General features: G+C 46.5%; 1 protein-coding gene across 2 annotated transcripts in view; it reads right to left on the reverse strand.

The window, feature by feature from the left end:
- PKP2 (plakophilin 2) overlaps positions 1–9,985 on the reverse strand; it is a 66,112-nt gene extending 56,127 nt beyond the window's left edge. The window contains exons 1-2 of one of the 2 annotated variants that reach the window (XM_038413233.2): positions 9,528–9,977; positions 1,125–1,237 (exon numbers count right to left, since the gene is read on the reverse strand). In XM_038413233.2, the coding sequence (XP_038269161.1) occupies positions 1,125–1,237; positions 9,528–9,744 (330 nt within the window). In that variant the 5' untranslated portion in view covers positions 9,745–9,977. Of the gene's footprint in view, positions 1–1,124; positions 1,238–9,527 lie in introns of both variants that reach the window. The other variant, XM_038413224.2, reaches the window with a different exon arrangement.
- Positions 9,986–23,753: the final 13,768 nt, after the last annotated feature.

Raw genomic sequence — 23,753 nt, forward strand, 5'->3', positions numbered from 1 at the left:
TGCTTAGGAGCCTTGAGCCAGGAGTCAAGACTCCTGCATTCTAATCCCTGCTCTGCCACCATCTTGAAGTGTTATCCTGGGCAAGTCACTAAATTGAGAGATATTCAAAAGGGCCTCTACATTCTGGGTCATCTCCATTTTTAGGTGTTCAATTTGACACGCCCAGAGCTTGATTTTCAAAGATACTGAACACCAACATCTTCAGCTGAAGTTAAACCTTCAGACAGATGAAAGAGGCTATGTCAGTAAAGAGCATCAACAATGATATTCTAGTCAGGTTTGTACATGCAGTCAGCTTATCTGACCTTGCACTGAAGCAGTGATGAACAGCTTTTCTGGCACCAACGGTCATATTGGCAACTTCTCATAATCCCTAAACCACACCTTATTTACATACACATGCATTAAAAAGTTACTGTGAATTATGAATTTAGAGTGGAGGCCATAGCATCTAGGGGCCAGACTGTAAACTCCTTACTCTTACTGGTGAGGAGCTCCCCACACGGATAGTCTCAAAAATGGGAATGCACACCAGTGGAAGGAAGGGGTGCAGAATCTAGCTGTAGGATTGGGTCAGACTCCTGGGGTTGGTTGCATTTGTTATTGAAGAGAGATACATTTTTAAGGGCAATGGAAGGAACTGCAAGGAGGAAAAGGATGCTTCATTTCAGGAGTCACAGTCCCACACTGTGGTACAGGAAAGCTGCAAGCCATTGTCCCATGCCATCCACTCTCCTTGGTTCTTCCATTTCTACCATCAAAACCATGATATCTCCCTGAGGTTCCTGTGCTACCTCCAGTTCCTTCCCTCAGTGCTCCCTTCTTTCTAGAGATGACACTATTCATTCTGTAATGTGGAGTGGGTGACATGCTGCCCGCAGCTCCCATTGGCCAGGAACGGCGAACCGTGGCCACTGGGAGCTGTGGGGGCTGTGCAAATGTAAACAAACTGTCTGGTGGCCCGCCAACGGATTGCCCATATGCTGCAGCTTGCCCACCACTGGTTTAAAGAGGTGTGAACATTTAACATGATAGAAAAAAATTGAGCCACTGTTTGTGGCAGCAAACAAAGTCATAAATTTGCAATTCCACATATTTTCAATTATTTCCTACATTTTCCTCACCTGGAGAGAGGGATAATATGTGACTCCATGTGCAAGTCTTGAAACAAAATAATTATCAACTGTGTCCAGGTTATAAACATGTTCTGGAACACTGGTGGCCCGATGGAGACCTCCTGTAATTGAAACAAGACTAACATAAGTATAATCTTATTTTATAACAAATTATTTAATAACAAAAGGACAATATATGTCCAGCCTAAAACCTCGTGGAGCCAAGAAACCCAGCAGGTCTCAATATAATCACACCCCAGCTAGTCAGAGTCCATTAGTGGTCATGATCTTCTCATGTTGCTCTGTTTTTTCACCTCATGAATCTCTGTTCCTCACTCTGTCTCAGAGTGGATGAAAGTGTCCCGTACAGGTACCCTTCGGAGTTCTGGGTTCCTGCTTTCTTCCTTCTCCTATTTCATATTCAAACATTCATGAAACACAGAAGCACTTAGATTTGTACCACATTGTATCAGCCCTTCTCAGAATCACAGGTGCTCGAGATGGACTGAATGATCTGGATGACTCTTATCTCCCTGCCAATGGAGGAGTGATCCCTACATTTTCCTAGTATTCTAGGAAATCTTAATATTTTATACTTTACATTTGTCCAGGCTGGATCAGTTGCACAATTTCTCATAGTTTAAGAAAAACAAAAAGCCTTTATTGTTTAGGAAGAAATAGCAAAAAATTTAGGAAGAAAAAATATGAATGGAAGCCTTCAGCAAATGTTCCTTCTACCTAATGCCTCTCTCTACTACAATGATTTTAAAAGGGAATGATTTTCTTTGTTTTTAAATGCGAGATTGAGTATGATCCAACTTCTACTGAAACACCTACTCAAACTAAAAGAGAGAAAGTCAGCTAAATGCAAGGGAGAAAAATTCCATTAAGACCTTGTCAAGGTTCCTTCCCCACTCTAAACTCTAGGGTACAGATGTGGGGACCTGCATGAAGAACCCCCTAAGCTTATTTTTACCAGCTTAGGTTAAAACTTCCCCAAGTTACAAACTATTTTACTTTTGTCCCTGGACCTTATAGCTGCCACCACCAAGCGTCTAACAAATATAACAGGGAAAGAGCCCACTTGGAAACGTCTTTCCCTCAAAATCCCCCCAAGCCATACACCCCCTTTTCTGGGGAAGGCTAGATAAAAAATCGTCACCAATTTGCATAGGTGAACACAGACCCAAACCCTTGGATCTTAAGAACAATGAAAAATCAATCAGGTTCTTAAAAGAAGAATTTTAATTAAAGAAAAAGTAAAAGAATCATCTCTGTAAAATCAGAATGGTAAATACCTTACAGGGTAATCAGATTCAAAACATAGAGAATCCGTCTAGGCAAAACCTTAAGGTACAAAAAGACACAAAAACAGGAATATACATTCAATTCAGCACAACTTATTTTATCAGCCATTTAAACAAAACAGAATCTAAAGCATATCTAACTAGATTGCTTATTAACCCTTTACAGGAGTTCTGACCTGTATTCCTGCTCTGGTCCCGGCAAAAGACAACACAGACAGAGAGAACCCTTTGTTCCCCCCTCACCCCCAGCTTTGAAAATATCTTGTCTCCTCATTGGTCATTTTGGTCAGGTGCCAGCAAGGTTGTCTTAGCTTCTTAACCCTTTACAGGTGAAAGCGTTTTTCCTCTGGCCAGGAGGGATTTAAGGGTGTTTACCCTTCCCTTTATATTTATGACAAACCTATACAAATGAAGAAACATAAGGGAGACATAAAAGGGAACCTAATCCATAACTGGCCTACACCCAAAACTGTTCTCAAAAACCTCAGAAGATTTATAGGTCTATTTCTCATAAAATTGAATGTGACTGCTTCAGTGAAAGTAATTATATAGTCAGGGCCCTTTTTGATAAGCTATGGTGCCAGATTCACCCATCAATAAAATTGTTAATTACGTAAAGGAGTGTGGACGTTTGTCAATCACTAAAGGAATGGAAATGCCAGATACAGAGTTAAGTAGCCAGTAAACACACATCAAAGAAATCCAGATTGGTGAAAAGGAGAAACAGAAACGATACAACCGCATTTGCTCCAACCGCTCATACAGAGACAAACACCTACAAGATCTCTATCAAGCATTCTTACAACTACAATACCCACCTGCTGAAGTGAAGAAACAGATTGACAGAGCCAGAAGAGTACCCAGAAGTCACCTACTACAGGACAGGCCCAACAAAGAAAATAACAGAACGCCATTAGCCATCACCTTCAGTCCCCAACTAAAACCTCTCCAACGCATCATCAAGGATCTACAACCTATCCTCAAGAACGACCCATCACTCTCACAGATCTTGGGAGACAGGTCAGTCCTTGCTTACAGACAGCCCCCCAACCTGAAGCAAATACTCACCAGCAACCACCCACTACACAACAGAACCACTAACCCAGGAACCTATCCTTGCAACAAAGACCGTTGCCAACTCTGTCCACATATCTATTCAGGGGACACCATCATAGGGCCTAATCACATCAGCCACACTATCAGAGGCTCATTCACCTGCGCATCTACCAATGTGATATATGCCATCATGTGCCAGCAATGCCCCTCTGCCATGTACATTGGTCAAACTGGACAGTCTCTACGTAAAAGAATAAATGGACACAAATCAGATGTCAAGAATTAGAACATTCAAAAACCAGTTGGAGAACACTTCAATCTCTCTGGTCACTCGATTACAGACCTAAGAGTGGCTATCCTTCAACAAAAAAACTTCAAAAACAGACTCCAACGAGAGACTGCTGAATTGGAATTAATTTGCAAACTGGATACAATTAACTTAGGCTTGAATAGAGACTGGGAGTGGATGGGTCATTACACAAAGTAAAACTATTTCCCCATGTTTATTCCACCCTCCACCATTCCTCTGACGTTCTTGTCAACTGCTGGAAATCGCCCACCTTGATTATCAGTACAAAAGGTCCCCCACCCGCTCTCCTGCTGGTAATATCTCACCTTAAGTGATCACTCTCCTTACAGTGTGTATGGTAACACCCATTGTTTCATGGTCTTTATGTATATAAATCTCCCCACTGTCTTTTCCACTGAATGCATCTGATGAAGTGAGCTGTAGCTCATGAAAGCTTATGCTCAAATAAATTTGTTAGTCTCTAAGGTGCCACAAGTACTTCTTTTCTTTTTTTGAGAAATATAATGGGTTCTAATTTCTTGAAGAGCACATGAAATCGCCACTACTGTTAAATTACACATGTGAACTAAAGGGAGGAATTCCAGACCCATTATTACATAACATTTTTGATACTGCTATCTCTCTCTGTGATTATAAACTCTCTGCCACTTGGTCTCACTGCAAAACAGAATCTGTTATTTATTTAGACAATCAAAATTTTCATTTGACTGCTTTAGTGCTCAATTTTATTTCTTTCTGACCAAACTTTTAACTTAGAAAGTGACAGCACCTGGTTCAACAGTAGCTGAAACTAATGCCACTTAGTATCTTATATTTAATAATAATATAATAATTTGACAATGGAGATTGTTTATTGGTATTTTTCACTGACTCGGTGTTTTTATTTTAAAATAGAACTGAAACAGCACTTAATTTTAATCGTATAGCAACTGGAGTAATTCTCATTTGAAGACTAACTATAAATTTTTTCAAGGAATAAAAATGCACATATTTCAAGATGGATTTGCACTTCTAACAAACAAACAAAAAAGAAGCAGAAAGAAACACCCACAACAACAAAATGCTTTCAGGCTTCTTTATGCATTATGAAACAGCAAAAAAGGGCACAAACCCAATCTGTTTCTCTTTGTAGGTCACAGTTAAGGCTGAGCTGAAACAATTAGTCTGATACCTTTTATAGAAAATACACTGTTTGATGCTATACTCCTTGCACACCCCAAACTTCAAGTTCAGACAATGGAAATTATTAGGGCACAGGGACAATAGGATTGGGCCCTTAGTGCAGTATGTACCACTGATTCCTCTTGACATATGTAGAAACAAGTGCTTATGTGCTTGCCTAACTTTAAGTGTGTGAAAGCTGGCTACATTGTCGGGCTCAATGGGTAGTGATCAACGGCTCGATGTCTAGTTGGCAGCCGGTATCAAGCAGAGTGCCCCAGGGGTACATCCTGGGGCCAGTTTTGTTCAACATCTTTATTAATGATCTAAGATGGGGGGAGAGGTAGATAGGCCGAAGGGTAGGGATAGGGTCCAGATTGACCTAGACAAATTGGAGGATTGGGCCAAAAGAAATCTGATGAGGTTCAACAAGGACAAGTGCAGACTCCTGCACTTAGGACAGAAGAATCCCATGCATTGCTACAGGCTGGGGACCGACCAGCTAAGCAGAAGTTCTGTAAAAAAGGACCTGGGGATTACAGTGGATGAGAAGCTGGATATGAGTTTACAATGTGCCCTTGTTGCCAAAAAGACTAACGGCATATTGGGCTGCATTAGTAGCATTGCCAACAGATCAAGGGAAGTGATTATTCCCCTCCATTCGGCTCTGGTGAGGCCACATCTGGAGTACTGCGTCCAGTTTTGGGCCCCCCACTACAAAAAAGGACGTGGACAAATTGGAGAGAGTCCAGCGAAGGGCAACGAAAATAATCAGGGGGCTGGGGCACATAACTTACGAGGAGAGGCTGAGGCAACTGGGCTTGTTTAGTCTGCAGAAGAGTCGGGGGGGTATTTGATAGCAGCCTTCAACTACCTGAAGAGGGGTTCCAAAGAGGATGGAGCTTGGCTGTTCTCAGTAGTGGCAGATGACAGAACAAGGAGCAATGGTCTCAAGTTGCAGTGGGGGAGGTCTAGGTTGGATATTAGAAAACACTATTTCACTAGGAGCGTAGCGAAGCACTGGAATGGGTTACCTAGGGAGGTGGTGGAATCTCCATCCTTAGAGGTTTTTAAGGCCCAGCTTGACAAAGCCCTGGCTGGGATGATTTAGTTGGTGTTGATCCTACTTTGAGCAGGGTATTGAACTAGATGACCTCCTGAGGTCTCTTCCAACCCTAATCTTCTATGATTCTATGAATGACTATTATGCGTATGCTTATGTGTATGCTTAAGTGGCCTGCTGAACTGGGTCTGCAATGCTTACTAATAGGGCATTTATATCAGAGGGGATTGGGCATTCTCCTTTTGAAGTGCATGAGAGTTTTCCCATTGACTTTAAGGGTGCAGGATTAGGCATTTGGTGCATATTTAGCTAGTGGTGTTAAAGCAAAGTTTGAAAGGCTTTATAATTCAGGAAGATGGGTGTTTTTTTCCATCTAAAATAGTAGCAAATCTCTGTGGAGGGGGCTTGCCCAAGTATAAAAATTAATATGAAGCAAATCCAGTTTTCTTGGGTCTTTCTGTGTTTTGAGTTGGAAATAACCCAAAGAAGTATGATAAATTGAGCAGAGGTACATATAAGCAAGAACAACGATGGTTAAAGTCCTTAGTGGCATAACTAGTGCACATATCACAGGCATTTTATATATAGGCTTCTTGTTTCTGAAGCCTATTTTAAAAAAAAATATTGGCATTTCAAAAATGCAAAATGTCTGAAATACTTGAATTTTAGATAAACAAAGCAAATACCCTCCCCCCACCCCCCAAATATCCCAAATCCATTAGAATTGCAAACAGAGGAATTAGAGAAAGTAGTAGGTATGGAGCTCTCTTTCAGAGTGTTTTGGGTGTGTTGATATTTGCATTGTCCTAACCCACCCTCATTTGTCAGCTTCAGTTTAAAGAAGCATTTTTCAAAGTCTCAACTCTATTGTCAGCCATAAAATAAAGTAAAATAAAAATGCATTTCAACAGAACAAATGGCAATTGTTAAAATCTTTGGAAGCTTCTTTTATACTCAAGCTCAGAATTTACGTATAAATGTAAATGTAAAATGTAAATGTAAAATGTTCTGTCTAGAGCTACTGAGCAGTTGATTGTGAAATCAAGGGTACGTGATTTTGATGGATGTCTTGCAAAGTTTTTTTAACGAAGGTACAGTTGTGACTGCATCCGATTAATTTTTAGTGAATTTTTTTAAGCTGGAAGCCACCAATAGCACTAGATCAGATTTTTTTTTTTTTTTTTTTTGCTGGGGACAAGACAGCTGGATGAATTATATTTATCCATAAGGGGTACTTTCTCTCATATTTTTATGAAAACAAAAAGATGATAGCTTCAGTACCTAAAACTCAGCTTAAGACTCTTCACATCAATGGAGCATCAGACTATAATAAAGAGTGAGTCAATATTTCTCATCTTTTTACTTAAAAAACAGGATGAAAGCTTTCATGATTGATCCTTACATCCCCAGCTTTGGGATGCCTCTGTTTTAAAATAAAATCATATTTCCAACACCAATTAATACGAATATAAGGCCATATTATAAGAAAAGCTGAAGGCACCCAGCTCTCAGCGCGTTAGAGGATCAGGTTCTTAGGCCCTGGATCCATGTGGTGTGCAAAGAGTGTGGCTGCATGAATCCAACCCATAGGTCAGAGACTCCTAAAGGCAGGGATTGATACCCTTTTATTTAACTATAAAGCACTATGCACACCAATGCATAGTATAAATAATAATCTTCTATGGCAGGGATCGGCAACCTTTGGCATATGGTCCATCAGGGAAATCCGCTGGCAGGCTGGGGCGATTTGTTTACCTGCAGCATCTGCAGGTTCGTCCGATGGCAGCTCCCACTGGCCGCGGTTTGCCATTCCAGGCCAATGGGGGCTGCAGGAAGCAGTGCAGGCCAAGGGATGTACTGGCTGCTGCTTCTTGCAGCCCCCATTGGCCTGGAATGGCGAACCATAGCCAGTGGGACCTGAGATCGGCCAAACCTGTGGACACTTCAGGTAAACAAACCGTCCCATCCTGCCATTGGATTTCCCTGACAGGCTGTGGGCCAAAGACTGCCAATCCCTGTTCTATGGTATTATCGTTTCTATGTCTCCTAATCACTCCTTTCCCACATGTATTTTATTATGCTGCTCCTTTGTTTACTTTTTGTTTGCAGCCTGAAGGCAGGCAAGGCATTATTTATTCTCTTTAGCAAATGGGGACAGTTAGAAAAAATAGTTATTGAGAGGAGTAAAACAAACACACTGGAACGGTTACAGGATGGCAGGGTGGAGGAGGAAGAGACAGGGGAGGGACAGCTCAGTGGTTTGAGCATTGGCTTGCTAAACCCAGGGTTGTGAGTTCAATCTTTGAGGGGGGCCATTTGGGGCAAAAATTGGGGATTGGCCCTGCTTTAAGCAGGGGGTTGAACTAGATGACCTCCTGAGGTCCCTTCCAACCCTGATATTCTATGATTTCACAGGTGATAAACCAGAAATAACTCAGCTGAAGTCAATGGAGTTACACTACTGTGAAAATACCGTAGCAAGAGAGGAAAATCAGGGCTAATTTATTTCATCAGAAAGAAGAGATCACAGGTTTCAGAGTAGCAGCCGTGTTAGTCTGTATTCGCAAAAAGAAAAGGAGTACTTGTGGCACCTTAGAGACTAACAAATTTATTAGAGCATAAGCTTTATGCATCCGATGAAGTGAGCTGTAGCTCACGAAAGCTTATGCTCTAATAAATTTGTTAGTCTCTAAGGTGCCACAAGTACTCCTTTTCTTTTTGAGAAAGAAGAGAGAGAGCATTAAAGAAAAAAGAAGAGACACAACTATGATCTTATGGTAAATATTGTAAAAGGCATGAAAGGCCCATTAGATCACCCCAAGGCCATTTCCCCGAGGACCACTGCAGTTTACAAACACTAAGATAGAGAACATAACCGATACTAAGCTTAATCAAAAGGCCCATGATCTTCAAAAGCACTGATAGAGCATACATCCCCTTGACTTTCAAATCAGCATTGTGCTCCTAAATCCTTTAGGTACTCCTGGTTACATTTATATAGCGACAATTTCAACTGGAGACATGACACACAGTTGAAAGAAGCTAGAAAAACGGAGAACCTCACAGCTGGTCTTATCATCAGCCCATAAGGGGGAAGACAGGCAGAATGGTTTGAACCGGGGAGGGGGAAAGAGATTTGTAAGGGAAACATTTGACTCCTGGAGGTGACTGATTCAAACTTTTCTGTAGGCAAGATGGGAATACAGAGAGCCATGGAATATCAGTGTCATCTTCAGGAGGAGCCTTCCTACAGGATAAGGCTGCCTTGTGAGAGAACTGTAAAGAAGAAAGCAAAATGTACCAGAGCCTATTGGTATTAATCTTGGTAAGGGTAAGAGGAAGGATCAAAAGAACAAGGAGAATGAGGAAGAAAAGAAAGGGGTGGGGGAGAAGTGGTGAGGAAAGCAAAAAGAATGAGAAGGGAGAAAGGGAGTTGGGAGAAGAAGAGGAAAGAGTGGAGAGAAGGGGAGAGTCGGGGGAGGGGGGCGGGATCGGGCCCTGCTTGGGGCACTCACCATTTGACAGGGAGCCTCTGCTTTTCCTGGCCAGCGTTTGCTGGACCTGCTGCTGGATGCGGAGACTTTTCTCCTCCCGGGCGCGGTTGCCCACGAACTTCAGCTTGGCCTCGGAGGGCAAAGCCAGGGTGGAACTGTCCAGCTCCGGCAGGGTCTGCTGGCCCAGGACGGTGCGGATGTAGCTGTGCTCGGCGGCGGAGGAGCCCGGGGTGCCCATGGTCCGGCTGGGGGAAGAAGCTCCAGCGGAGGCGGCGGTGGAGCCTGCTCCCTACGGTCCCCGGCTGAGCAGCCGCCACCGCCCAACTCCAGCGCCCAGGGCAGGAGGGACGGGACGGGGCAGCCCGTGGCTCTGCCACGCCCTCCCTTCGGCGCAGGTAGCAGCAGCGGGCTGCCAGCAGCCGGCCGCCGCGCTCCCTGCTCCTCCCCCTGCCTGGCGATGGCAGCAGGGAGGAGCGCCCCCGCCCCCTCGGCCCGGGGGCAGGGCGGCTGGACTTCCCGGGCGCGGCCCCCTCCGAGCCCACGCGCCCAGCCGGCCTCGCCCCGCGTTTGCTCCCCGGCAGCTCGGCGGGGCGGGAAGCGCGCGGGCGTGTGGCTCCGTGACCGCTTTGCTGCAGCGCCCGCCGGGGCAGGACACCAGGCGGGGCGGGCTGAGCCTCTGGCGGGGAGGCCGCGGGCGCGTTGTAACAAGCGCCGTGTAGCGGGGGAGGGGAAAGAGCAACTTCGCCATGAGTTTTGGTCAGGGCAGAAGGGAGAATCGCCCCCGCCCCCACCGCCAGACAAAGCGTGTGGGTCGCGAGGGTGGCCAAGTTTCAGAGGAGCCGCCGTGTTAGTCTGTAGCCGCAAAAAGGAAAGGAGGACGTGCGGCACCTTAGAGACGAACCCATTTATTAGAGCATAAGCGTTCCTGAGCTACCGCTCACTTCATCGGATGCATTCGGTGGGAAAAAAACCCCCAAATGCATCCGATGAAGTGAGCGGTAGCTCAGGAACGCTTATGCTCTAATAGATTGGTTAGTCTCTAGGGTGGCCAACTTTCCGACCGCTGCCCCAGTTCTCCCCATCTCCCCTCCCCTGTCGCTTGCTCTCCCCCACCCTCGCTCATTTTCCCCGGGGCTGGGCAGGGGGTTGGGGTGCAGGGCAGATGAGGACTCCAGTTGGGGAAGAGGGTTGGGGTGCAGGAGGGGGTTTGGGCTCTAGGGTGGGGGTGCAGGCTCTGGCATGGGGCCAGAAATGAGAGTTCAGGGTGCAGGTGGCTCTGGGCTGAGGCAGGAGGTTGGGATGCAAGAGGGGGTTCAGGCTCTGGGAGGTAGTTTGGGTGCAGGATGGGGAACAGGAATACAGGGCTGGGGTACAAGAAGGAGTGCAGGCTCCAGGACACGGCTTAGGGCTGAGGCTGGAGGTTGCGGGAGGTCATTTGGGCTGCAGGCTCTGGGTGGCGCTTATCTCAGGCGGCTCTTGGAAGCGGCCAGCATTTCTCTTTGGCTCCTAGGCAGAGGCATGGCCAAGTGGCTCTGTGCACTGCCCCAGTCCGCAGGCGTTGCCCCCGTAGTTCCCATTGGCCGCAGTTCTCAGTCAATGGGAGCTGTGGAACCGGCCCTTGGGACAGGGACAGCACGCAGAGCCCCAGTGGCCGCTCCGATGCTTTGGGGGACACATGGACATGCCAGCCACTTCCAGGAGCCACGTGGAGCCAGGGCAGGCAGGGAGCCTGCCTTAGCCCTGCTGCGCTGCCGACCGGACTTTTAACGAAATGGGTCTGTAGCCATCAGGGTCCCATTTCAACCAGGCATTTCAGTCAAAAACTGGATGCCTGGCAACCCTATAGACTGCAGACTAGCTCTTCTGACCCAGTAGCACCAAGTGTGCCCCCACATGAGCAATACACTAATTATGCCCAATAACAGGTCTTCATCAAAGTTTGTAGTGTAGACAGGGCCTAGAACAACAGATTGAATTACAGATGTAGAAGTTTTGACATATACTGCCACCCGTGTGGCTGGGCTGCACCAATTTAACTAATCTGGTTTTAACTCACACCTGTTGTTATTTTGGTAAAAGTCTGGCCTACTCTACATTTTAGAAAGTTATACCAGCATAGCTATGTCTGTTAGGAATGTGAAAAAAAAAATCGTACTCCCAATTGACATAGCTATGCTATCAAAAGGCCAGGTATAGACACAGCTTGTACCAGCAAAAAAGACCTTTTTCCAGTGTAGTGCGTGGACACATATTTTAGAATAAAAGTGTTCTAGTTTGATTTCAACATAAAACCACATCTAGTAATACAGATCTACACAGTCATATACCTTAGTGCAGAGGGTTGGACTTGATGACCTCCAGAGGTCCCTTCTAGACCTACATTTCTATGATTCTATGCTCACTCACACATTCAGACAACCAGCCATAAAGGCACATTTGCAAATGCAGACACTGATAGGCGTGCCCTTGCCCACTCATAAACACACCCAAACAACCAGCCATAAAGGCACACAAAAGATAGGCACACAAGCACACATTTACAGAGACAGCCCCCTCCCCCAGCCATACACATGAACACAAAATTTTACTTATGATCAGCAGCAGGCACAATGTGCTGGGCACTATCCAAACAGGAACGAATGTATAATCCACATGGGCAAGGGGCACACAGTCCAGAGTACATCTAGATATGCCCAGACATAAATACAGGACTTGTACATCTTTTCTCCCTTGTTAACTGTGGTCCTGATCCTGCCAACACTTAGGGATACAGGGCAGTAAAGTTCTGCACTAGCCTAAGTGTTGGCAACATCAGGTCCCTGTGTGGGGGTGGTTGTGTTCCTACCATGTTAGGAGGTATTTATTATTTTAGTTCTTTCTTATGACACAGAGGTCTTAGAGTGTGGGTACTTAAAATGATAAATTATTATTATAAATAATGACAATATGTACTACACTAAAAGTTATGTTAAAGCTATAACCATTTCCTTATGGTGAATATGGGACACCTGATAAAATTACTCATATTCAAGCGAGTTCAATGGCAATCAGTCAGAACTCTGCAGAACAAACATTAACATTAATTCATTGACTGAACCCCTGTTAAAAAGAAATATTGCGTAGTTGGATTCTTTTTATTTACCTTCTTATCTTTAAGGCTGTAGGGTTCACACAAGGAGGGGTGACACACGTACCCTTACCCAACCCCTCCCACAGAGGGAGAGGTGACACACACACACACACACACTCCCGTATACCTCTCTCACACAGGGAGGGTGGCTGACTGACCCAACCCTCCCTGCCCGGTGCTCTCCACCCTCCAGGCCTGGTTAGGGCCCCAGGATGGACCTGCCTCTCCTGGTACCTGGCACCATGTCTTCCAGAGGCAATACATTGGGGGGGCGGGACGCAGGTTCACATGCCCTCCTCCCCCTGCACGCTGGAGTCCTGAATCCACCCCCTAAAAGGAAAAGCCCTGAGGGGCCCCCCCTCCCGACTGGAGAAGCCCCAGCCTGCCCGCCCCAGCCGGCCTCCCCGACCCACCGCTGGGCCGGGCCGAGCCAAGCTGCTGGCTCCCCCGAGCACTGGGATGGCCCCAGTGGCAGGCCGAACCACTGGCTCTTCCCCCACCAAAGTCGAGTCAGGCCAAGAGCCACGGGCAGCCTCCCTGAGCACCAGCTCCTCCTGTCCCTGAAGGCCCTCTCCCCCAGCTGATCCGTGAGCAGTGTGGAGCTTCGTGGGTGGGTGGTGGAGTGGAGAAGGCGGTGGGGGTCTCGGAGAAGTGGGGGGCACCATGGCCCAGTTGTCTGGTGGCTGGTCAGCAGCTGCACCAGGGAAGGCAAAGCCTATTATGACCCAGCTGTCTCTGGCTACAGTGCTGGCAGGAAGGGGTTAAGACAAGGGTTGGCAAACTTTTTGGCCCGAGGGCCACATCGGGTTGCAAAACTGTATGGAGGGCCGGGTAGGGAAGACCCCAAACAGCCTGGTCCCTGCCCCCTATCCATCCCCTCCCACATCCTGCTTTGACTTTTATAGGCACCTATTACCCCCCACCCTCTGTCCAGATTTTTCATACTTGCTGTCTGGTCAGCCTAGCCCAGCCACAGGCTGTGCGGGAAGGAAGGAGCTTGCCGGCCAGGCTGTTAGTAAGCTGATCACTCTGACCAGGGGCTGGTTCAGGGGCTGGGGGGGGGGGGAAGGGGTGAAGGGGCAAAGCAGGGAGAAGACAGCAAGAGGGGGAACATGTAAAGGGCCGATGGATGGGCAGCAGAGGCTACATGTAACTGGCTGCCACCTGGTGCCTGCTCGCACTCACCAGCCACTGCAGCTCACAGCACGCACCCAATGCTGGCAGGAAACGGGACAGGAGGCGGGGCCCTGCTGGCCAAGAGCTGGCACACAGTGGGGGCTGCGCTGATGGACCAGCCAGGGGAGTGGCTGGCCCCACGTGCTGCATCTTATCCCCGCCACACACTCACTTCCATCATTAGCCACTGGACCCCCCGACTCACTGCTGGTGGGTGGGCGGCTGGTGAGCAGGAATCCGGCCAGCAGCAGGACCCACCAGTACTGCTGGGGGCAGGGCGTGCGGGGGGGAGACAGAAAATACGGGACAATTTGCCCCTTTTTAATAAAAATTCGGGATACCTGCAGGAGGGCTTAAATACAGGACTGTCCCTTTAAAAACGGCACATCTGGTCACTCTAGCTATAACAGTGCTTTAATTGCTTCAAATGTAAGTTTGAATCCAAGTTAGTAGATTTACTAGAGCAACCAGACAATTAAAAAAACCACATTTTTTCAAAATTAGAAGCAATGACACATTCCAAGACATGTGATACTGTAATAGGAATGATGAGAGCCTCATGCACTCAGACCTCAAAACATAGCTAAAATATGTTATTAGCCTATAATGTGAGTTTTGACATGTGTAATAGCATACTTATATCATAACCATGAAGTATTGTGAAGGCTATACTTTGCAGTTATGACTTCACAGAAGCAATACCTTTTTCAGAATGTGAGAAAGTCCAAAGGAAATTATTACAGGCACCATTTTAACCGACAAAACTATATGCAAATAAAATAAAGAAATTAGCATAATAATTTTCATTGTTATCTCTGATATAATCATCTTGCTGTTTTTTTGTTTTTGAAAAGAAACAAATATGGGGGGGCTTTACAACTCCCAAAAAGCTTCATACCTTCCTTCCCATATTTTCAAGAAACTGAATTTTAAAAATAGTAAACATGCAGACAGAAGGACATAATGTATATGATTTTAATAAACACATTTTAAAATACAAAATATGGGACAGTTCTTTAACTATGACACTTCTAATCTGTGAATAAGTCTGTTTATGCAGGATTCTGACAACTTTGAAAATGAAGTCCTACTGATTTCAATGTTTTCACTGTGTGACAGATATGGCAATCACCTGGGAAGACCTTATTGTATGAAATTTATTAACGTGGGCGGGGATTGTATGTAACTTCCCTGAGGGGAGAGATGTGACAGATGTGAGAACTGGGAAGCATAAAGGAGTTCAAAAGACTGTACTGAAAATGTGCCAGACAAGTATGGGAGAGACAAAGTGAGTGAGGGAATACCTGTTGTTGGACCAACTTCTGTTAGTGAGAGAGACCAGCTTTTGAGCCACAGCAGACAAGTATGGATTTTTGGGACAATAAGCATTACATGGATTCCTAGTAAATCCCTAGGGAGAGGTTTCCCCAGCTCTGGTTATGCAAAAACCCAGCCTTTTGAAGCTATGCCCTGAGGAGATAGTCATTGTCTGCTGATTACCTGATACATAAGGCCAAGTTCAAAAGCTAGAACTGTATAAAGAAATGGCTGCTTTGCCCAGCCTTTGTTCTAGTTCTAGATCAAAGGCTGGACTTTACAAAAACTAGACAAGCCATTTACAACACACACTTTGCTTCTCTACAAAAGAAATAGGACACTAAACTATCTAAACTACTACATGCCACAAAGGGGCCACAACAGTGGTTTCCTTAACCCACCCAGCAATATTGTTAATCTATCCAACTATACTCTTAGCCCAGCAGAAGAATCTGTCCTATCTCGGGGCCTCTCCTTCTGCCCCTCCACCCCCATGAACATGATACAGTTCTGTGGTGACCTAGAATCTTATTTCCGACGTCTCCGACTCGAATATTTCCAACACACCTCTGAACAACATACTAACCCACAGAGAGCTTCCTACCAAGACTACGAAAAGAAGGATTCTGGGTGGACTCCTCCTGAAGGTCGAAACAACAGATTGGACTTCTACATAGAGTGCTTCCGCCAACGTGCACGGGCTGAAATTGTGGAAAAGCAGCATCACTTGCCCCATAACCTCAGCCGTGCAGAACACAATGCCATCCACAGCCTCAGAAACAACTCTGACATCATAATCAAAAAGGCCAACAAAGGAGGTGCTGTCGTCATCATGAATAGGTCGGAGTATGAACAAGAGGCTACTAGGCAGCTCTCCAACACCACTTTCTACAAGCCATTACCCTCTGATCTCACTGAGGGTTACCAAAAGAAACTACAGCATTTGCTCAAGAAACTCCCTGAAAAAGCACAAGAACAAATCCGCACAGACGCACCCCTGGAACCCCGACCTGGAGTATTCTATCTGCTACCCAAGATCCATAAATCTGGAAATCCTGGATGCCCCATCATCTCAGGCATTGGCACCCTGACAGCAGGATTGTCTGGCTATGTAGACTCCCTCCTCAGGCCCTATGCTACCAGCACTCCCAGCTGTCTTCGAGACACCACTGACTTCCTGAGGAAACTACAATCCATCGGTGATCTTCCTGAAAACACCATCCTGGCCACCATGGATGTAGAAGCCCTCTACACCAACATTCCACACAAAGATGGACTACAAGCCGTCAGGAACAGTATCCCCGATAATGTCACGGCAACCCTGGTGGCTGAACTTTGTGACTTTGTCCTCACCCATAAGAATTTCAGATTTGGGGACAATGTATACGTTCATATCAGTGGCACTGCTATGGGTACCTGCGTGGCCCCATAGTATGCCAACATCTTTATGGCTGACTTAGAACAACGCTTCCTCAGCTCTCGTCCCCTAATGCCCCTACTCTACTTGCGCTACATTGATGAAATCTTCATCATCTGGACCCATGGAAATGAAGCCCTTGAGGAATTCCATCATGATTTCAACAATTTCCATCCCACCATCAATCTCAGCCTGGACCAGTCCACACAAGAGATCCACTTCCTGGACACTACGGTGCTAATAAGCGATGGTCACATAAACACCACCCTATACCGGAAACCTACTGACCGCTATTCCTACATACATGCCTCCAGCTTTCATCCAGACCATTCCACACAATCCATTGTCTACAGCCAAGCTCTACGATACAACCACATTTGCTCCAACCCCTCATACAGAGACAAACACCTACAAGATCTCTATCAAGCATTCTTACAACTACAATACCCACCTGCTGAAGTGAAGAAACAGATTGACAGAGCCAGAAGTGTACCCAGAAGTCACCTACTACAGGACAGGCCCAATAAAGAAAATAACAGAAGACCACTAGCCATCACCTTCAGCCCCCAACTAAAACCTCTCCTACGCATCATCAAGAATCTACAACCTATCCTGAAGGACAACCCATCACTCTCACAGATCTTGGGAGACAGGCCAGTCCTTGCTTACAGACAGCCCCCCAACTTGTAGCAAATACTCACCAGCAACCACACACCACACAACAGAACCACTAACCCAGGAACCTATCCTTGCAACAAAGACCGTTGCTAACTGTGTCCACATTCAGGGGACACCATCACAGAGCCTAATCACATCAGCCACACTATCAGAGGCTCGTTCACCTGCGCATCTACCAATGTGATATATGCCATCATGTGCCAGCAATGCCCCTCTGCCATGTACATTGGTCAAACTGGACAGTCTCTACGTAAAAGAATAAATGGACACAAATCAGATGTCAAGAATTAGAACATTCAAAAACCAGTTGGAGAACACTTCAATCTCTCTGGTTACTCGATTACAGACCTAAAAGAGGCAATGCTTTAACAAAAGCACTTCAAAAACAGACTCCAACAAGAGACTGCTGCATTGGAATTAATTTGCAAACTGGATACAATTAACTTAGGCTTGAATAGAGACTGGGAGTGGATGGGTCATTACACAAAGTAAAACTATTTCTCCGTGTTTATTCCCCCCACCCCCCACTGTTCCTCAGACATTCTTGTCAACTGCTGGAAATGGCCCAGCTTGATTATCACTACAAAAGGTTCCTCCCACTCCCCCACCCCCCTGCTCTCCTGCTGGTAATAGCTCACCCTAAGTGATCACTCTGGTTACAGTGTGTAGGGTAACACCCATTGTTTCATGTTCTCTATGTATATAAATCTCCCCACTGTATTTTCCGCTGAATGCATCCAATGAAGTGAGCTGTAGCTCACGAAAGCTTATGCTCAAATAAATTTGTTAGTCTCTAAGGTGGACAAGTACTCCTTTTCTTTTTGCGAATACAGACTAACACAGCTACCCCTCTGATACTTGGTAAGCATGAAGTGGGTGCCCTTGGTGAACCATGCAGGGGAAATACAGGTGCAGTTGCCCTGAAACTGTGACATTGACATTATCATTAGAACTTCCTGAGATGTGTAAATATATATGTTCATTACTAAAAAAAAGAAAAGAAAAAAGTTGAGGTTGAATGATTTACTTAAAAGTCAAAAAATGCCAAAGTTAAGGCTCAAATACTTATGCATGTGCTTAACTATACTGCTGGGGGTGAAGGAATACGTGTGCACAAGAGTTTGCTGGATCAAGGCTTAATTTTGGGCATGCAATCTCAAAACCAAAGTGTTGAATTTCTATTTCCAGCCAATTTGGCAATTGAGTGGTTAAAACCCCACAGGAATTTATTTAGAATGGGAAAGTGCATACTACCACTTTTCCTATTCTAAAAAAAAAAAAAGGCACAGAGGAGCCAGTGTTGCTCAATTTAAAAACAAAACAAACAAAACCTTTGGACCAGTTTGGAGAATTTTAGTTAAAAAGGTGAATTTTTTGAAAATTAGGAGCAAGTGAAAAAAGGGTATTACCCCAACAACAGGTAACTGTGAATTATGGAGCAATCAGGGCACAAACTGAGCTGGTAGAGCCAGTATTTCCTATTAGTGTTTTTTTTTCCATATTGACATACCTGCTACACCAGCAGTATAGGTCCCCTCCTCTGCACTGATTCAGTCTGTTCGTCTCCCATTTTTCTTCACTGCAACTCCCTGCCTGTCCCTAATAGCTTCCCTTTCCCTCCCCTGGTGTTGGCCCTATACTTTTTCTGCTGCCATTTCCTGTTCTTTGAGGTAAACTATGCTACTTCCTGGGAGGATCAGACATGATCTGGGAAGTCCCTTGAGGTAATGTGGCTCATCAAAGAGTCAGTGATATGTGAGGATAGTTTCAATGTAAGATAAGATGAAGGGAGACCTGCACTCAAAGTAAGTGACTTTTCTGCTCAGGGAGGAAAAGAAAGAAGAAATCTGTGTGTGAGTTAGTGTGGAACCTCATGGGAACATGGAGATAACTTGCAGGGCAGTGGTTCTCAAACTGACTTGATTAGACCCCCCTTTCTTTGTGTCTGTAATTGTTTACACCCCTCCCCCCCAGGGCATAAACCACCACACAGCTCTGAAGGCAGAGTGGAGAGCAGCAGCTGCTGGCCAGGCTCCCAGCTCTGAAGGCAGCGCTGCACCAGCAGCAGCACAGAAGTAAGGGTGGCAATGTAAAGAGTGATATGTTAATATCATTTCTCACAGCAGACTTAGCGCCTCATTGCCACCCTTACTTCTGTGCTGCTGCCATCTCCCGGTGATGTATTGTGGGGAGGAGGGAAGGAGAGTCTGAGCCTGGGATGCCTCCCGGTGAGGGGTTGAGGAGTGGGGCGGGGAAGGAGAGCTGAGCCCAGGTTGAGACACAGTCTGTCAGTCCCGGGGCGGCGGGGCTCCATCTGTCCCCTTTATCCCTGCCTCCCAGGTGTACACAGCCCTTCTGCACAAGCCCCAGCCACCCAGGGCTGACAGCCTGAACTCCTAAAATAAATAAATAAATAAATAAAAAGCACACAGCTCGCACCTTTCTCGACACACTCCTGAGCCTCCCTTGGGAGGCACGCTCCAAAGTTTGAGAACCGCTGCTGCAGGGGTACCTAGAGAGAAAGAAGGACCAGGAATTTGTGGAGAGGAGGGAACCAGAGATATGGGGCAGTCATGAGGTAAGGGAGGACTTGTAGGTAGAGGGGGTGGATGGCCAGAAAACATCTCAGGAAAAGGGAGAAAAAGAAAACGTAGAGTGTGGGGAAGAAAGAGAAGGTACAAACAGTAGGTGAGATGCACCACAACTAGAAATGATTTTAAAATATTTTAGGACTATTTACTGATTTACAAAGGTTCCAGACAGTAAGGGCTTGTCTACACTGGCAAGTTTTGTTGATGAAACTAATGTCGACATGAAAAAATCGACAAAAGCGAAGTCGCCAAAGCGTGTCTACATTTGCTCCCTCTGTTGACAGATCGTGTCCACATTCAGGGCAACATTGTCGACAGCGTGAGCAATGGACTGTGGGTATGTATCCCACAGTGCCTGGTGACACCATCCATTGCTAGGTGTTGTGAGAATGTGGAAATGGAGTGCAGCGCATCCTGGGACGTGCAAAATGTACCGTCGTGCACCGCTTTGTGTCCCAGCCCTCCAATGGTTTCTGGCTTCCTTTTGCACCATTTTTCCAACTGTCAGTTTTTGTAGTGCACACCAGCATCTGCAGCGAGAGAGGATGGATCCCGCACTTCTCTCCTATGCGCTGTTAACTGTCATGAGGACATTGTGCATGGCAGCAGAGTTACCCACAGAGTAACTCGCAAAGTTACTGACAGCAGCTACTTATCAGTGCTTTTTGCATTTATATGGTCGACCATCGCTTTTGGGCTATGGAACCAAGCACTGATTGATGGGATCACATTGTCATGCAGGTGTGGGATGAAGACCAGTGGGTACAGAACTTTAGGATGCATAAAGCAACCTTCCTGGAGTTATGTGCTGAGCTGGCCCCCAACCTGCGGAGCAAGGACACCAGAATGAGAGCTGCCCTTTTGGTAGAGAAGCATGTTGCAATCGCTGTGTGGAAGCTGGAGAATCCAGACTGCTACAGGTCAGTTGCAAATCAGTTTGGAGTGGGGAAGTCCACGGTTGGGGCTGTATTACTCCAAGTGTGTAGGGCTGTATTACTCCAAGTCCTCCACCCTGCTGTGGAGGACTGCGACTTTGAGAAATGTGCTTGAAATAATGGATGGCTTTGCAGAGATGAGTTTCCCTAACTGTGGCAGGGCAATTCATGGCACACACATTCCAATTTTCCCACCAGACCACCTTGCCTCAGAATACATCAATAGGAAGGGATACTTCTCCCTGGTGTTTCAAGTGCTTGTGGATCACTTGGGGCATTTCACGGACATCATTGTAGACTGATCTGGAAAAGTGCATGATGCATGCATTTTTCAGGAATAGTGGCCTGTTCAGAAAGCTGCAGGGAGGGACTTTCTTTCCAGACCACAAGATCACAGTGGGGGATGTGGAAATGCCCATAGTAATCCTGGGAGACCTGGCTTACCCCGCACAGCCCTGGCTTACCCCGCACAGCCCTGGCTCATGAAATCTTACACAGGGCACCTGGATAGCAGCAAGGAGCGTTTTAACAACAGGCTGATCAGGTGCCACATGGTAATCAAATGTGCCTTTGGCCATTTGAAAGCTCTCTGGCGGTGTCTCAATGGCAGGCTAGACCTTACTGAGGATAATATTCCCGTGGTCATAGCCACGTGCTGCTCTTTGCATAATCTGTGTGAATCTAAGGGTGAAATGTTTGCTCAGGTGTGGAGCACTTGGCTGCACAGTTTGAATAGCCAGGTGCTAGAGCTGTCAGAGGAACCCAGAGGGACCACTTTGACAATGAGGGGCAGTAACACAGGTCTGCTTTGGAGTTGGTTCCTGGTGCATCCATGTACAATTTTGGGGCCTAAGATGCATGCAACAAAATGCTTTAGAAGCCTGTTCCCGAGAGTGAATTGATTGCTATACGCTTTTGTAGAACACAGAATAAAAATGCTCCACCATTAAACACCTTAGCCTTTATTTATTATTAAAAAGGGTAAAACTTCGTAACTGTGTGTCGCTCCAGCGATCATTGTGCAAGCTGTGAGTGGGGCTGGAGTGATGGGGAAGCTCAGGAGGGCTGTGGAGTGAAAAGGAATGTCTGGGCATGGAGGGGGGGTGGGTTGGCAAAGACTTGTGCATGTGCTACAGGGGAGGTCGACCACGGATCTGCTCAGTCTGCAGCTGTATCAAAGACTTGAGCAGCTCTGTCTGATCCTCCATCACTTTTATCATCCGGTCTACTGCTCGCCTAGCAAATGCTGCATTCTCTTTTCTGTCCTGCCTTTCGGCTTCCCAGCACTCTTTGCGTTCCCTGGTCTGTCTCTCATTGCGCTGCAGCACCTCCCAGAATATGTCTTCTTTGCTGCGTCTTGGCTTCTTCCTTATCTGCCGAAGCTAGTTGGCAGGGGTGTGTGGTGTGTTCCTCAAGGTCTGGGCTGCACAGAAGGGGATTCCAGGAAACGATTGAAACACTCTTGGCAGGCACACTGCTCCACGAGCACCCCAATCATGGTGAGTGTCGGGAGTGGGGGGAAGGCAGTTATGCGTATGGACAAAATGGTCACGGCTTGCAGGGCAGCTTTGCAGGGAACTCATTCTCAAATTATCCCACACTTTTTCACAGGCAGCCAACCTGCTGGCTGACAACTCACTGCTGTGGTTAACCAGGAACACTAGGGCCCAACTACTGCATGCTTGCAGCTTTCACCCCGGTCTATATGCAGCTCAGCTATGTGCCGCTTTGGTCCCAGCTCCAGTGATTGCTAGATGGCATGGTACAGTTTCCTAAATGGGGGAACTAATAAGGCTGCAATCCCTTGGAATCTGCTGCAGAGGATTAATAAGTACCTCTTGGAAACTTTCCAGAGCCTCTCTCTGGAGGATTCCCTGCAGGTCTTGATGTCCATCGACACCCTGCTTCGCCATGCAGATTAGCTACACAGGGCAATGTCCAGCTCACAGAAAACACTACCTGCCTCCCACTTTTTGATTCCATACACAAGCCACAGCAATTTACCTGGTGTCTCATCTGCTTCCTGCTCCCCATAGAGCACTTCCGAAGTGGAGAAAAGTTCCTGGCTGCCTGCCCCATCAGATGACCCCGCTGGGAGCTCCACCTCCTCGTCAAGCTCGACTTCTGCATCCAGAATTTCGGCCGCCGGGTTACCCCCTCTTTCTGTTGCCTCCGAAGTATCCCCGGGGCTATCGGCGATGGAGGTGGGGTCACCATTGAGGATAGCATTCAGCTCCTTATAGAAGCAGCAGGTCTAGGTGCACCACTGGAGAGATGGTTAACCTCCTGTGCCTTATGGCACTCCTGCCTCAGCTCCTTTATCTTCGCTCTGCACTGCTGCGTGTCCCGATCATCGCCCTTTTCGCACAAGCCTTGAGAAATTTGCCCACATGTGTCCCGATTCCTATGGGTCAATCGCAGCTGCAACTGAACAGATTCCTCTTCCCATATACTGATCAGATCCCACAACTCAGCTGTGGTCCAAGCGGGAGCGCGTTTGGTGCGATAGCCAGCCATGCTCACCTGGGAAGCCTCCTGGGAAGCTCCTCTGGGAAGCTGGCAAGCAGGAAATGAGATCTAAAATTCCTGGGGCCTGCAAGGGGGAGGGGTGGGTTGGCTGCAGGGCAGTGGAGTTCAAACCGCTGACCAGAGCGGCAGCATGGGAATTGTGGGACACTTTCTGGAGGCCAATAAAATAAAAAAAAAGAGCCGTGGTGTCTACACTGGCTGTTTGTCAACAATAAAGGGAGGGGAAAAGACAAAAGTCTCTTGCAGGTGTGGAAGTTTTTTGTCACCAAAACTGGGCATTTTTTCTGAAAAAAAGTCACATTGCAGTGTGTATGCTATCACTGTTTTGTTGCCAAAAGGCAGTTTTTGGCGACAAAACTTGACAGTGTAGACAAGCCCTAAGAAAGAGTGGAATTTGCACACATGATCAATGATTACCGATTAGTCACCTCCTTTAGCAATCAGTTTAAGACTTGGAATTAAAGCACAATCACA

Source organism: Dermochelys coriacea, chromosome 1 (genome assembly GCF_009764565.3).
Source record: "Dermochelys coriacea isolate rDerCor1 chromosome 1, rDerCor1.pri.v4, whole genome shotgun sequence".
Lineage (NCBI taxonomy): Eukaryota > Metazoa > Chordata > Testudines > Dermochelyidae > Dermochelys > Dermochelys coriacea.